This window comes from Chrysochloris asiatica, unplaced genomic scaffold (genome assembly GCF_000296735.1).
Source record: "Chrysochloris asiatica unplaced genomic scaffold, ChrAsi1.0 scaffold00597, whole genome shotgun sequence".
Lineage (NCBI taxonomy): Eukaryota > Metazoa > Chordata > Mammalia > Afrosoricida > Chrysochloridae > Chrysochloris > Chrysochloris asiatica.
Genome location: NW_006409115.1, coordinates 112,791 through 127,240, shown reverse-complemented (window position 1 = coordinate 127,240; position 14,450 = coordinate 112,791). Strand labels below are relative to the sequence as shown.

Sequence of the window (14,450 nt, the reverse complement as noted above, 5' to 3'; positions counted from 1 at the left end):
TGAAAATACCATGGCTTGGGTCAGGTGCATTGTAAGCCTCCAACTGACATCTGTACTCTTAAACACTTGAAATTGATCTTGTACAGCAGATTTATGAAATGCAATTATGTCGTTTGATTTCTTTATTTATTTTCACGTACAGAGATTAACATAAAAAGAAATGAACTATTTATTTTTAAGTATATAAACGTAGGAAACAACATTTCCTGTGGCCTTTCTGAGGACTAGAGCAACTGCTTCTCACAGAGTGGGTCAATTTCCTAAGCCGTTGGCCCCCATGTTTGTGTGGGTGTTTGGGTACTTTGAGGGCTAGAGGCGGAGATTTAGTAGCATCCTTACATCTACCCACTAGATGCCAGAAACACCCAGTCTCCTCACTGTGAGAACACCAAATGTCTTTTGTTGTTTGCCTTTGTGTTGGTTCAACTCATAGCAACCCTGTGTGGGGCTTCTGAGGCTTTATGGGAGCTAGTCTCATTTTCTCCCATGGAGCAACTGTTGTTGTTAAGTGCCTTCTAGTTGATTCCGACCCATAGCGACCCTGTATAGGGTTTCCAAGGTGCAGCTGGTGAGCTTGAAACGCCAACATTGCAGTTCAAATGGATTTACATTCTGGCGCATTAGCCCACAGCGCCACACCAGGACTCCTAGTGTGTTTGAACTAACTACCCTGTGATTAACAGCCTGACATGTAACCCTCTACACAATCAGAGCTCAAGCCATCGTAAAATACCTGTGGGCATCAAAATTACTCAGTTTAGATTCAGTAGTTATTCAGTAACTAATAACATGGTTTTTCACCTTTAGAACTGAAAACACTAAATGGTTATCAAAATTATGCACTACTATGGAGTGCTGGTGTGGTGCTGTTGCTTAATGCACTGGACTGCAAAGTCCATTTGAACCAGGAGGACTGTGGTTCAAGTTCACCAGCTGCTCCTTTAAAAACCTATATAGAGTTGCTATGGGATGGAACCCAACTCGAAGGTACTTAACAACAACAATGAAGTCAGGAAAAATGCTACTTTCTGGACATAGAAGAGAGAAATCCATCTCAAAACCATTTTTTTTGTTTTTTTTACTGGAGTTTCTTAATATACATACTTTCATCTTGCTTTTATCAGTTAAAAGCAATCAGTTAATGTCAGCTAATATCCTATCAGAAAATATTTACCTTATAGGGTAAATATCTTGTATTGGTTACTAGACCAACTTTCATCTAGAAGTACTCATGTGGTATATATACAACATTGTATTATTTATTAAGAGTTGGAGAGAAGAAATTACATGGTCTTTGCCCTCTCTTTGCCTTTGATTTGTGCCCTAGACCTTGAAGCCAGCTGCCATTCAGAAAAATAACAAAGAAACTGTAATATTTATCCTTTGCATTAATTCAGCCCAGTTTATACATTTCTCTTGAAAAATAAGATACATATTATGACTCAAGGATGTGCTGAGGATAAAAAAAAGTTGCGTACATATATGTAATATGCTAGGACCTCTGGTAGCGTAGTGGTTATGAATGGGGCTGTTAATCTCACAGTCAGCATTTCAAAACCACTAGCTTTTCGGTGGGGAAAAGATGAGCTTTTCTGCTCTTGTAAAGATTTACAGTCTTGGAAACCTTATGCAGGGTAGCTGTGAGTCGGAACCAACTCCTCAGCACATAACAACAACAGCAACAACATGTAATATGCAGCCTGTTTAATCTATTTTTTTATTTGATATTTTATAAGTCACTTTTCATACCATTGAAAATTCTCCAAAATTACCCTTCTGTTAGCTGCATCATAAATGCATGCCATGATTTTCCTGTCCCTTTGTTGGACACTAGTTACTTCTAAGTTTTAACATCAGCAGAATTGTGGTGTAAACTGACCTTGTGTTCTATCCTGTGTTCTATCCTGAAGTGCCACACTAGAACTAAATTTTATAAAAGGGTTAAATAATAATTAAAAAGAACACAAGTGAGTTATCAATCTTAAATATCATGTGTACCATAACTTCTGGTGTGGTTCTGTAGTATCGTCATTGGACTGGGAACCACAAGGTCAGAATTTCAAACCCACCAGCTGCTCCTCGGAAACCCTATACAGGGTCATTATAAGTCAGAACTGACTCGATGACACTTAACAAAAACACCATGACTTCAATGGAAAACTCAGAGAAGCATGCTATATATTTTCAAAGCTATTTTCTAGGATCCCAATTTGGAATCTTGATTATAGTTTGCCAGGGAAAAAGGGATTTGAATTCCATAGAGCACTAAGGCTAGTAAAATGATATTTTAAGATGTTACCAATGATTTGGGTACATTCTATATGAGTTTTAAGAATAATCTAGCTTTCTTTGATTTTTAATGTTTCTGTGTGATTTCATAACAAAACTGTGAGTCTTATCCACCTATATCTTATGATATCTGAACTTTTCCTTAAGTTACAAACATTATATCCATTTTCTTTGCTGCTGAAATGACTCTCCACATCTTCTCATGTCTCTTTTTGGAGAAAGCCAGATAAGGAATTTGGATCACATAATGAAGAGTGAATCTGGTGTGAGTCTGGGTGGTGTGGCACTGTGGGTTAATGCACTGCACTGCAAGATCACCCTGAACCGCAAGGTCGGTGGCTCAAGCTTACAAGGTGCTACTTGGAAACTTTATACAGGGTCACTATTAGTTGGAATTGACCAATGAAATTAAATAGCAACAACAATATAATAAAGAGTAATTTTTACTTCATTGATTTGTTTTTCCCAACACAAATATAGTTGGACAGTGAACCAGGATAACTACACAAATGTGACAGCGTACATTCTCATAGGTTTTTTTCAGACGTCCCTGATCTGATACTCTTCCTTTTCCTGTTGTTTCTTCTAATCTATGGAATAATGGTGTTGGGAAACCTGGGTATGTTTACAGATTTGGATCAGCTCTCAGCTACACACCCCCATGTACTTTTTCCTCAGGGTTGCCATGGGTCAGAACCGACTGGACAGCAAGGAATAACAGCAACATGTAATTCTGAAAGTGATGTTTTCATCTCTCTAACCATTTCCTGAAGAATTCTGTACTCTTCTATTTACCCCATGTCAAAATGGGAGTTTTGGTATGCTTACAGAACTCAAATTATATTCCTTTAAATAATCTTTGAACTTTAGGGGGAAAAAAAAAAAAAAGAAGTTGTTTCCCAACAAAATTCTAGTCAGACAAACTTGCTGTGATGCTAGATATGGATAATCAATCCATTCACAGAAAAAATGATTAACTTTTGTGTGTGAGTGCATGCGTGTGTGTGTGAGAGAGAGAGATTTGGAAAAAGTTGATCTCCTTTTGTGGAAGAAGTGACAACATTAACATAACTTTTACTTCAATGAAATTGATACATATACAGTTCTGTTAAGTTGGCCAGAGTTGTAAAACTCACTGCTAACAGATTGAGAGCAAACCTTAAGAATACGCTAAACTGTCAAGCAACTTCCCAAGTAAATACTGACATATGCTTTCATATTGTTCATTCTCAAATTGTGATGTTCCAGATTGTTTATGGAAATCCCTTTATGGGATAAATTAAAACTATATTTTTAGTCTTCAATTTTTTTTTAAATCTAAATAAACTGTGAAAATGCATGTACCAGAGGAATTTCATTTTATATTTAAATAGGAGAAAAAAAACATAATCTCTGCTGTATATTATGGTTAATTTAAACTACATGAAAAATATCATTTTAACAAGCATATTTATGCTTTCCTTATTTTCATATTACTATTTCCCATAGATATTGTCCACCACTCCGCTGTCAGCTTGTCATACAGTGGTGACTTGCATATTGCTGTGATGCTGAGCTATGCCAGCAGTATTTTTGATACTTTCAGAGTCACCTATGTAGAGCATGTTTGTGAAGCTTCTAGATTAAAAAAGAATAGCAAGAAGGAAAGAAAAGCTACTATGAATGTTTAACCACTGAAAACCTTATGATTAGCATCAGAATAATGTTGTACATTGTATCTAAAGATGAAAACATTCTGAATAGCAGCAGAACAGTATCAGATATAATACCTGAAGATGAGCCTTTAGGTTGGAAGGCAATCAAAGTAAAAGTAGGAAAGATCTGTCTCCTCAAAGTACACTTAACCATTGATGATATGAGTGGAGTAACGGTTAGGGAACCTTCATTTGCTGATGGAACATAACTCAAAAAAAGAAAACCAGCTGCAAATATCCATTAACAACTAGAAAGGAGATTGTATGAACTATGAATCTAAGAAAATTGGATGTTTTCAAAAATAAAATGGAATCTAAAATGGTAAATAACCCTTTTGCATCTGACAATCATGGCTCACTATGCAAGGGAACAAAAACTCAAGATGAACAGTTTTGCTTTAATAAACACAAAGAACACAAAAAAATCTATCTTGAAGTATCTCTGCTTATGATAGAATAATATCCATAAGCCTACAAAGAAGACCAGTTAATACCACTATTATTCAAATCTATATTGTTGTTGTTGTTAAGTGTCGTGGAGTCGGCTCTGACTCATAGCGACCCTACACGGGATTTCCGAGGCTGTAAATGTTTACGGGAGCAGACCGCCTCATCTTTCTCTGGCAGAACTGCTGGTAGTTTCGAACTGCTGACCTTGCTGCTCACAGTCTGATTCGTAACCATACCAACCAATAAAACCAGTGATGATGAAACTGAAAAATTCTACCAGCTTCTTCAGTCTGAACCTGGTGAAGCATGTAATCAAGATTTGCCGAGGTCCTATGTTGGGGTCCCGCCTCGACAAGGAAGTGTGGGTGTCACGAAGAAGGGGGATCTGGTGGCAAAAGTGATAGAGAAAGATAGAGATGAAATATATACAAAAAAGATAGACACACAGATATGATGCAAGCTGGCAGGTAGACAGATCTGCAAACATTTTGCCTAGCATTGCACAGCATTGCCTGCAGAATTCACTCTACCTCAGCCTTTTATTCTCTTTTTTAGGGAGGGATTTATTACAAAGGAAGGATGTAATTCACTCAGGGAGGATGTCACAAAGGGAGGATGTGATTAAGACAGGATACGGAACTGAAATGTGATGAATCATTCAAAACAGGACGTAATGATTCACAGGAACAACTTTTAAGATATTTTCATAGTATTTTCTTAACAATCTAACATTTTTATTTTTACAGAAAAAAGGTTCAATCAAGCTGTTATATATTAATTTTTAGGCTTAAATGATCTAGAGTAGCAACGTGCGGTTTCTTAAGGATACATAACATAAAGCAAGGTTCCTGAAAGGAGCCAAGCTGTCTCTGTACACTTTGCAAACTTTTGTTTGTGAGCAAGATCTCAGGCACCAGGCTTCATTTATCTATACCTAAAAGGCTACATTGTTCTTAATATTCCTATATACTTTCAGGAGGAAGGAGAACATCTGGGTTAAACTGATTATATTCAGAGGTGGTTTAATGGGGCTGCCACTGATCAACCCAGGGTCTGCTTATGCTGTCCCCAGCAAAGATTCATTGATAATTACTGATGATTGAAATGTGAAGGTTGGAAACAAAGATTATCAGAATGTATTTGGAAAATATGACTTTGGTAATAGAAATGATGCTAGAGATCACATGATAGAATTTTGAAAAACCAATGACTTATTCATTGCAAATAACTTTTTAAACAACATGAAAGGCAATTATACACATATACCTCATCAGATGGAATACACAGAAATCAATTAACTATATGTGCATGAAGAGATGATGGAAAAACTAAATACCATCAGCCAAATGAAGGCCAGGAGCCGACTGTGGAATAAACTATTAACTACTCATAGCAAGTTCAGGCTGACGTGGAAGAAAATAAAACAAGTTCACACTAGTCAAAATATGACCTGGAGCATATCCCATATGGATTTATTGACCATCTACAGAAGAGATTTGATGCATTAGACATGAATGACAGAAGACCAGAAGATAAGTGGGAAGGCATCACAAATATCATACAGGTAGAAAACAAAAGATCATTAAAAAGACTTGAAAGAAAGAAAAGATCAAATGGGATATCAGAAAAAAACTCTGAAACTGCCCGCAATGTATACATAATAAATTAAATTAAATAAATGAGGAAGAAAAAAACAGAACAGAAAATTTCCAAGGGAAATTTTTGAAGACAACATCAAGTATTATAATGAAATGTGCAAAGACCTAGAGTTAAAAAATTCAAAAGACAAAAACACATTCAGCATTAGTCAAGCTGAAAGAAATGAAAAAAAAAAAAAAAATTCAAATCTCAAACACTCAGTATAGAAGTGTTCCATGGGTAAAATGGGAAAAGAAGATGGAAGGTATGTAAGGAATCCTGTACCAAATTGAATGGTTGATATTCAACCATATCAGGAGGTAACATATGCTCAACTCTCCATGATACTGAAGGAAAAAGTCCATATGCATTGAAGATACTGGTTATGAATAAGATTCCAGGAACTGACATAATAAACATTGAAATATTTCAGTGAACTGATGCAGCAATGGGGGCATTCATTCATCTATTCCAAGAAATTTGTAAGTTCATTACCTAGCCAAACAATTGGAAAAGATCAATATTTGTGCTTACTCCAAAGAGAGGTGAACCAACAGAATATGGAAATCCTCAAACAATATCATCCTTATCACCTGCAAGTAAAATGCTGCTTAAAATCATTACAATACAGCTGCAAAAATACATTAACAGGGAACTGCCAAATATTTAAGCCAAATTCAGAAGAGGACATGGAACAAGGGATATCATTACTGATGTCAGATGGATCATGGTTGTAAGCAGATTATACTAGAAACATGATCACTTGTGTTTATTGACCATGCAAAAGCTTTTGACCATGTATATCATGACATATTATGGTAACATTATGAAGACTAGATGTTTCAGAAATTGCTCATAGACGAAGAGACAGTTGTTTTAAGAGAAAAAGGAAATGGTGATGGCGGTTGTGTACCCTTGAGTACATTACGACTTAAAGTGATCATTTTTGGGTTTCTAAGACTATAAATTTTGATGGGAGTATGTGATGCCTTAAATTTACTTGAAATGGCTTTTGTATCCAATGTCTTCTTAATTCCTATCAAGTGATTGCATGGGACCATGCAATATGTTATGTTGTTGAAGTTCCATGGAGTCAGTTTCAATATATAGAAAGTCTGTATAGGGTTTCCAAAGAGCAGCTGGTCAGCTTGAACCACTGACTGTATAGTTCAAATTGATTTTTCAGTCCAGCCTATTAACCTATAGTACGACACAAAGACTCCATTTAAGGTATACCAGAATCCAAAGCTTGGATTGGTTAGTTTTGTCCTCCAGCTAGGTTTAAAAGGTGCCATCTCAGAAGCAGAGACAGAAGATCTCAGGACCATCAAGAAGAAAAAGCACAAGTGAAGCATGAGACCCCTACCTAGGACCCGACTCGATGGCACTTAACAACAACAACAACAACAACAACAGAGACAATGCCAAAGGTCATGGCAGAGGCTATAGTAGAGGTGATGGACATGGCATGGAGAGACAGAGCAGCTTCAGACTCTAGGCCTATGGACTGAGTAAAGCTCAGTACCTACAAGCAGGAAATGGCCTTGTAGAATGTGCCTTTTGGGCATTCACACACTGGAAAAGAACTTTGTTACATTTGCCCTAGTAGGGCAGATGTCAAAGGATCACAAGGCTGAGAGGTTGAAGACAGGAATGAGGCATGCCTGCAATATGGCTGACAAGAGGTTTTCCTTACTAGAGAACTGCCGCATCCTGAGTTGGTTTTGATCATGACTTGTACCCTGTTCACTTTCCTAATAAATTTCATAAACATGACTACTGTTATCAGTTCTATGTGGCCATTTCAATGGGTTATCAAACTCAGATGTGAAGCAGAGAGCGCTGTGGAGGGATGGTTGGTGTCAGGACAGGTTAAAGAAGATTGTAGGGGGAGACATGTTTTACCTCTACTTCATAGGAATTGGTTTGAGGTTGATGTTAAGTTGAATTCTCTTTCCTTCTTGTGAAGTCAGGGAAAGTCAGACATGGCTCTTACATGGTTAGGGGAGAGCTGAAAGATTCATTTTTCTTCAGAGAAGTGGCATGTGTATTTGCACTGTTGACATTCAGTTACGATTTTGACATGTACCCACTACACTACCAGGGCTCCTAACAAAGTGATACATAATGGTTTAAATTAGAAAAGGTGTTTAAAACCAGGGTGTTATTCCTTCACCATACTTCATTGATCTGTATGTTGAGCAAATCATCAAAAAACTGCATTACATGAAAAAGAGTGTGGCATGAAAATTTGAAGAGGAGTTATTAACAATCCAAATATGCCACATATACGAATTACACAACATTTCTTGCTGAAAGCAAAAAGGACTTAAAATAGTTACTGATGAAGATCAAATATCACAACCTTCAGTATGGTTTTTACCTCAATGTAAATGAAACAAAAATCCTCACAAGTGGACAGCCAAATAATATTAAGATAAATGGATAAAAATTGAAGTGGTCAAAAACTTCACTTTGTTCGTAACAACACTCTTGGAAGCAGCAGATTTTGAACTATATGGACGTATTGCACTAGAAAATTAGGAAAAGAGGCACAAGACCTCTTTAAAGTGTTCAAGAGCCAAGGCATCATTTTGAGTAATAAGGTATGTCTAACACAAGCCAGATCAGGTGACGTATTGCATTAGGTAAATCTGCTGCACAGGAACTTTTTAAAGTGTTAAAGAGCAAAGGTGTCAGCTTGAGGACTAAAGTGTGCCTGACCCAAGCCATGATATTTTTTAATAACCTCATATGGATGCGAAAGCTGGACAGTGAATTAGGAAGATCATAGAAGAGTTGATGCCTTGGAATTATGGTGTTGGAGGAGAATACTAAATACTAAATGGGCTGCCAAAAGAACCAATAGATCTGTTTTGAAGAAGTGCAGCCAGAGTGCTCCTTAGAGGCCAAGATGGCCAAACTTCGTCTCTCATACTTTGGACATATTGTCAGGAGGGAACAGTCGCTACAGAAGGATATCATGTTTGGTAAGATGGAGGGTCAGAGAAAAAGGGGAAGACGCCCAATGCGATGGATTGGCCAGGTGGTAGCATAAATGGACTCAAGTGTGGCAACAGTAGTGAGGTTGGTCCAGGATCGGACATTGTTTCGTTCTGCTGTGCATAGGGTCACTGTGAGTTGGTGTCAACTCGATGGTACCTAACAAGAACAACAAAAACACAAGCCAGCGTGGTACTGTGGGTTAAAATATCAGACTGCAAAGCCATTTGAACTGCTAGGTAGGCAGTTCAAGCTCTCCAGCTGCTCCTCAGAAACCCTATACTGGGTCACTATGGATTGGAATCAACTCGAAGGCACTTAACACCATCAACAAAGCCAGTGGAGTGGTGCTGTGGGCTAATGTGTCAGACTGCAAAGTCATTTGAACTGCATGATGGGTGGTTCGAACTCAAGAGCCACTCCTTGGAAACAATATACAGGAACTCTATGGGTCTAAATCAACTGCAAGGCACTTAACAACTACAATACAAGCCATTGTATTTTCAATAGCCTCATAGGCATGTGAAAGAATAACAATGGATAGAAGGACCCAGAAGAATTGACACATTTAAATCATGGAAAAGAACATTGTAAGTCCCTGAACTGCCAGAAAAACAAACAAATCTGTGTTTGAAGAACTACAGCTAGAACACTCCTAAGTTGCATGAAGGGGAGAATTCTCTCATACTTCAGATATATTATCAGGAGAAACCATCATGTTTGGTAAAGGTGAGGGTCATAACAAAAGAGGAAGACCCTTAGTGGCAGTGGCAGCAACAATGGGCTCAAACATAACAATTGTGAAGATGGTATAGGATGGTATACTTCCTGGGAAATGTTCTGGTCCATTGTGCATAGGATCAGTGTGAGTCAGAACTGAGTCAATGATATCTAACAACAACAACAACCTCCAGAAGACTGTCATTTGACCTTCTGATCTTAATTAAGTTCATCAGATCCTGCAGCTATGTGAGTCAGTAGAAGCTTCCATGTGACATTTCATCTGCAGGTTTGGAACTTGTCTGCTACTGTATCTGTGTGAGTCAACTCCTTAATATAATTCTGATTATCTCTCTCTTCATAGATTTTCCTTCACTTGTTTTGATTCTCTAGAGAACCTAGCCTAAGATAGACTCATATCCCATAGAGGTCTATAATTTTTTGATTCCCACGATAGGGTAGTATTCTTTAATTCTTGACCTACATGGATTAGTGTTTATTCAGTGAACTTTAGGAAGATTTCCCCAGGGACACCCAAAGAAAAAACATAAAACATGTAACGTTTTACATCAGAGCATCTTCAGAAAGGGGAAGCTATGTCTATCCTACTGGTAGGTGGTTTGGATTACAGTCTGGTATTTGGAAATGTACATGAATGATATGTTTTGGAATATGAAATTTTAACATTTTTCATGTGGGCAATTCAGTATGTGGGAAAAAGGGGACTTCATGAGGGGGAGGGTGTAGGATTAAACAGATTCTTTTAAATTGATATTTTAGCCCTCTCTACCTTAAAGAATATTTTAAGGAAATACATGTTTGGATCACCACTTTATAAAAATGTCTTTCTCTTTGACTATTAACAGACAATCTGGAAAGGTAAATGGGAACATTTTATCTGCATACCTAGTATTCTATCATAGATGAGAACAATAAGAATGTAAATATTCTTGTTTCCTCTTCCTCCTCTCAAACTAAATCTCCCCACAGAATGAGTGAAGACTTCACACATGGAGATTCTCCTGAGTGTCTTCTTAACAGCAGAGATGGCATTAAAGGGTCCTCCAGTCTGTTCACGGCATGAGAGACACGTGAACAACCTTTGAAGCAGAGCAGACAATTACTTGACTTTGTGCAAAACAACTTGAAATGCTGATCTAAGACAGAATTTATTTGCTTTGAGATTATCAGTATTTGGACAAGATAATTCTTTTATTGTTGGATTATCAGTATTTAGACAAGAGCATTCTTTATTTTGGGGTTGGGAAATGTCCTGAGCATTGCAGGGCATTTAGTAGCATCACTGGCAGCCACCCACTAAATGCAAATAACACCCCACCTCCTTGTTACGACAAGAAAATGTCTCTTGTTGTTTGCCATGGAGTTGGTTTCAATTCCTAATGAACCTGTATCATGTTTCTGAGCCTGTGAATCTTTACAGAAGAAGAAAGACTCATTTTTAGCTACTGTTAGATTCAAACCGTTGACACTGTGATTAACAGCACAACATGTAACTCAATTTGCTATCAATGCTCTAGACATCACTGAATACCTGTGGGTATCAAACCATTCAGTTTAGAATCACTATTCATTGGGGAATCAATAACATGTCTTTTCAACTTTAGAACTAAAAACAATAAAAACGACTAGATTGAAGGCAGCAATAGTACTACTTTCTGGTCATGGTAGAGAAAACTAGATATTAAACTCATTCCTTGCCTTTACTAGAATTTCTTAAAATAACTTTCATCTTGCTAAATCTAGTTGAAGGATAGGGAAAATATCTGGTTGTGTTGGTTTCTACTCCAAATTTTCCTCCCTCAAGTAATACCCTAGACATACCTCTACAATATTGTATGTTTTTATTAAATGGTGAAGAGAAGAAATTAGATATTTCTTTCCCTCTGTTTGTCTTAGATATGCGTCTTAGTCTTTGAAGTCAACTGTCATTCATGAAAAAACAACTTGCTCTCCTCCTCCCCCACCTTGTAATATTTATGATTTACATTAATCTAGTCCAGTTATACATTTTCTTAAAAATAAATATGGTGAGGATAAAAGAACTTGTGTATGCAGATGTAATATTCAGCCTATGCAATTCATTTTTCAATTTGATATTTTGTCAGTCATTTTTCATATCATTGGGAAATCTTCCAAAAAAATGTATAAACTGCATTATATTTGCATGCCGTAATTTTCCTGTCCCTTTTGTTTGACACTTCAGTTGCTTCTAAGTTTTGTCATTAAAAGTAATAGTGCAATGTAATAGTAGACATTTTGGTTAACTACTACCAATCTGCATCTTTGACCAAGTTCATAGGCTCCATATAATAAACACCAGACTGCAAACCACAAGGTCCACAACTTGAACTCTCCAGTCACTTCACGGAAGAATGATAAGGCTTTCTATTCCCTCAAATTAAAAACAAAACAAAACAAAACAAAAACCTTGGAAACCCTATACAGGGTTGCTAGGAGTCAGAACTTGAAGGCATTTAACAACACAAAAATAACATCTTTGATTAATTCTTCCAATAGATTCAAGGCAGGTCTTGCTAAATATGTCTTGCCATGGATATATGTTGTTTGTGTTAAGTGCAGTCAAGTCAGTTCTGACCCATAGTAACCCTGTACAGAATTTCTGAGGAGCGACTAGTGAGTTTGAACACCTGACCTTGCTGTTCAAACCAACATTGTAGTTGAGTGCCTTTCCTACAGTATCACACCAGGTCTCCAGAAAATTAATATTTGAAAATATGCATTCCCATTCATTAGAGAATGTTTTAAGAAAATTCATGTTTGGACACTGCTCAATGAAACATCTTTCTCTTTTGACAATTAACAATCTAGAAAGTTAAATGGGAACACTTTAATTTGCCAAAAAAAGATTCTGTCATAGATATTAGCATGAGAACAAGAAACTTTCCCCTAGGCAAATATTTTGAGGCCCACCATTTTCCTGAGAGCTTCTTTCAGAACCATGTTCCTCAGGCTATAGATTAGGGGGTACAGCATGGGAATCAACACCATGACTTTCTTGTCTCTGTCCAGACTGCTGCCAGAGTTGGGCCATGAATTCCAGGGAGAAATAAGGCTAATTAAGTAATATTTTAACCTCTTTCTAATGATTGAGTTCCATTTCTTGTAAGTTTTAAGCTTTATCAAATAATGTTCTGTATAAGTTAATATTTCTGGGTGATCTTAGAACAGGACTGTCTTATGTATCTATATCTTAGGATGTGTGAACTTGCTTGATAAGTCATAAAAGTCATGTCCCATTTCTTTGCTACCCAAACTACTTTTCTGTTTCTTCTCATATCTCTTTTTAGGAGAGAGACAGATTTGAATTTTGGATCACATGATGAATAATAACTTTTAATTAATTGATTTATTTTTTCAACACCAAATAAAACTGGACAATGGACCAGGAGAATTGCACAAGAGTGTCAGAGTTCATTCTCCTGGGATTATCAGACATCCCAGAGCTGAGAGTCTTCCTTTTCATGTTGTTTCTTCTAATCTATGGAGTCACAGTGTTGGGAAATCTGGGTATGATTACAGTGATTCAGGTCAGCTCTCAGCTACACACTCCCATGTACTTTTTCCTCAGTCACTTGTCCTTTGTGGATTTCTGCTACTCCACCACTATTGTGCCCAAGATGCTGGACAACATCTTAAACGAGAACAAAGCCATTTCTTTCCTGGAATGCATGGTGCAATTCTATTTGTTTTGTTTTTATGCAATCACTGAGGTCTTCCTGCTGGCCGTGATGGCCTATGACCGCTTTGTGGCCATCTGCAACCCTCTTCTATATATGGTCATCATGTCCCAAAAACTCTGTGTAGGGCTGGTGTCTGGCTGCTACCTATGTGGAACTGTGTGTTCTCTGATTCACATATGTTTACTTTTTGAAATCCCATCCTATCATTCAAATGTGATTAACCACTTCCTATGTGATCTGCATCCTATCTTATCTCTTGCGTGTTCTGATGTCTCTTTGAATGAACTGCTAGTGTACATTGTGGCCACATTCAATGAGATCAGCACCATTGTGGCTATCCTCACCTCATACTTGTTTATTCTCATCACCATCCTGAGGATGCGCTCTGCAGAGGGAAGGCAAAAAGCCTTTTCCACCTGTGCCTCCCACTTCACAGCCATTATTGTCTTCCATGGAACAATTCTTTTCAATTACTGTCGGCCCAACTCTGGCAACAGTCCAGACACAGACAAGGTAGCCGCAGTGTTCTACACTGTGGTGATTCCCATGCTGAACCCCCTGATTTACAGCTTGAGAAACAAGGACGTGAAAGCTGCTCTCAGGAAAATGATGGGCCTCAAAATATTTGTTTAGAGGAAAGTTTCTAAGCAGGACTCATGGTTTTATAGTGGACAGTTTGGAAGGGTGGGTAAGTAAGAGGGCTACAGTGTTAGATTAGAAAACTTTGTAAGGAAAAAGGTGGTTTTGAATTGTTCTTGAGTCACACATCTCTGCTTTTCCAGTTAATAAATGGATTGGTACATGAATACATGAATATTAAAAAAGAAAAAAAAAGCACATTTATCTGTTTTTCTTCAATATATTAATATTTTAAGTAGATATTTGAATCGTACCCTTAAAGAAGAGACATTTAATTTGCTGTAAAACTTAAAAA

At 37.3% G+C, this 14,450-nt stretch overlaps 1 protein-coding gene across 1 annotated transcript; it reads left to right on the top strand.

The window, feature by feature from the left end:
* Nucleotides 1-13,213: 13,213 nt before the first annotated feature.
* Nucleotides 13,214-14,149, top strand: LOC102825103 (olfactory receptor 5L1-like). The gene has a single exon (XM_006877779.1). The coding sequence runs from the start codon at nt 13,214-13,216 to the stop codon at nt 14,147-14,149; it is 936 nt and encodes a 311-aa protein (XP_006877841.1).
* The last annotated feature ends 301 nt before the right edge of the window (nt 14,150-14,450 follow it).

Coding starts and splice junctions, on each gene's coding strand:
- LOC102825103 (XM_006877779.1), top strand. CDS start 13,214: ATGGACCAGGAGAATTGCACAAGAGTGTCAGAGTTCATTCTCCTGGGA.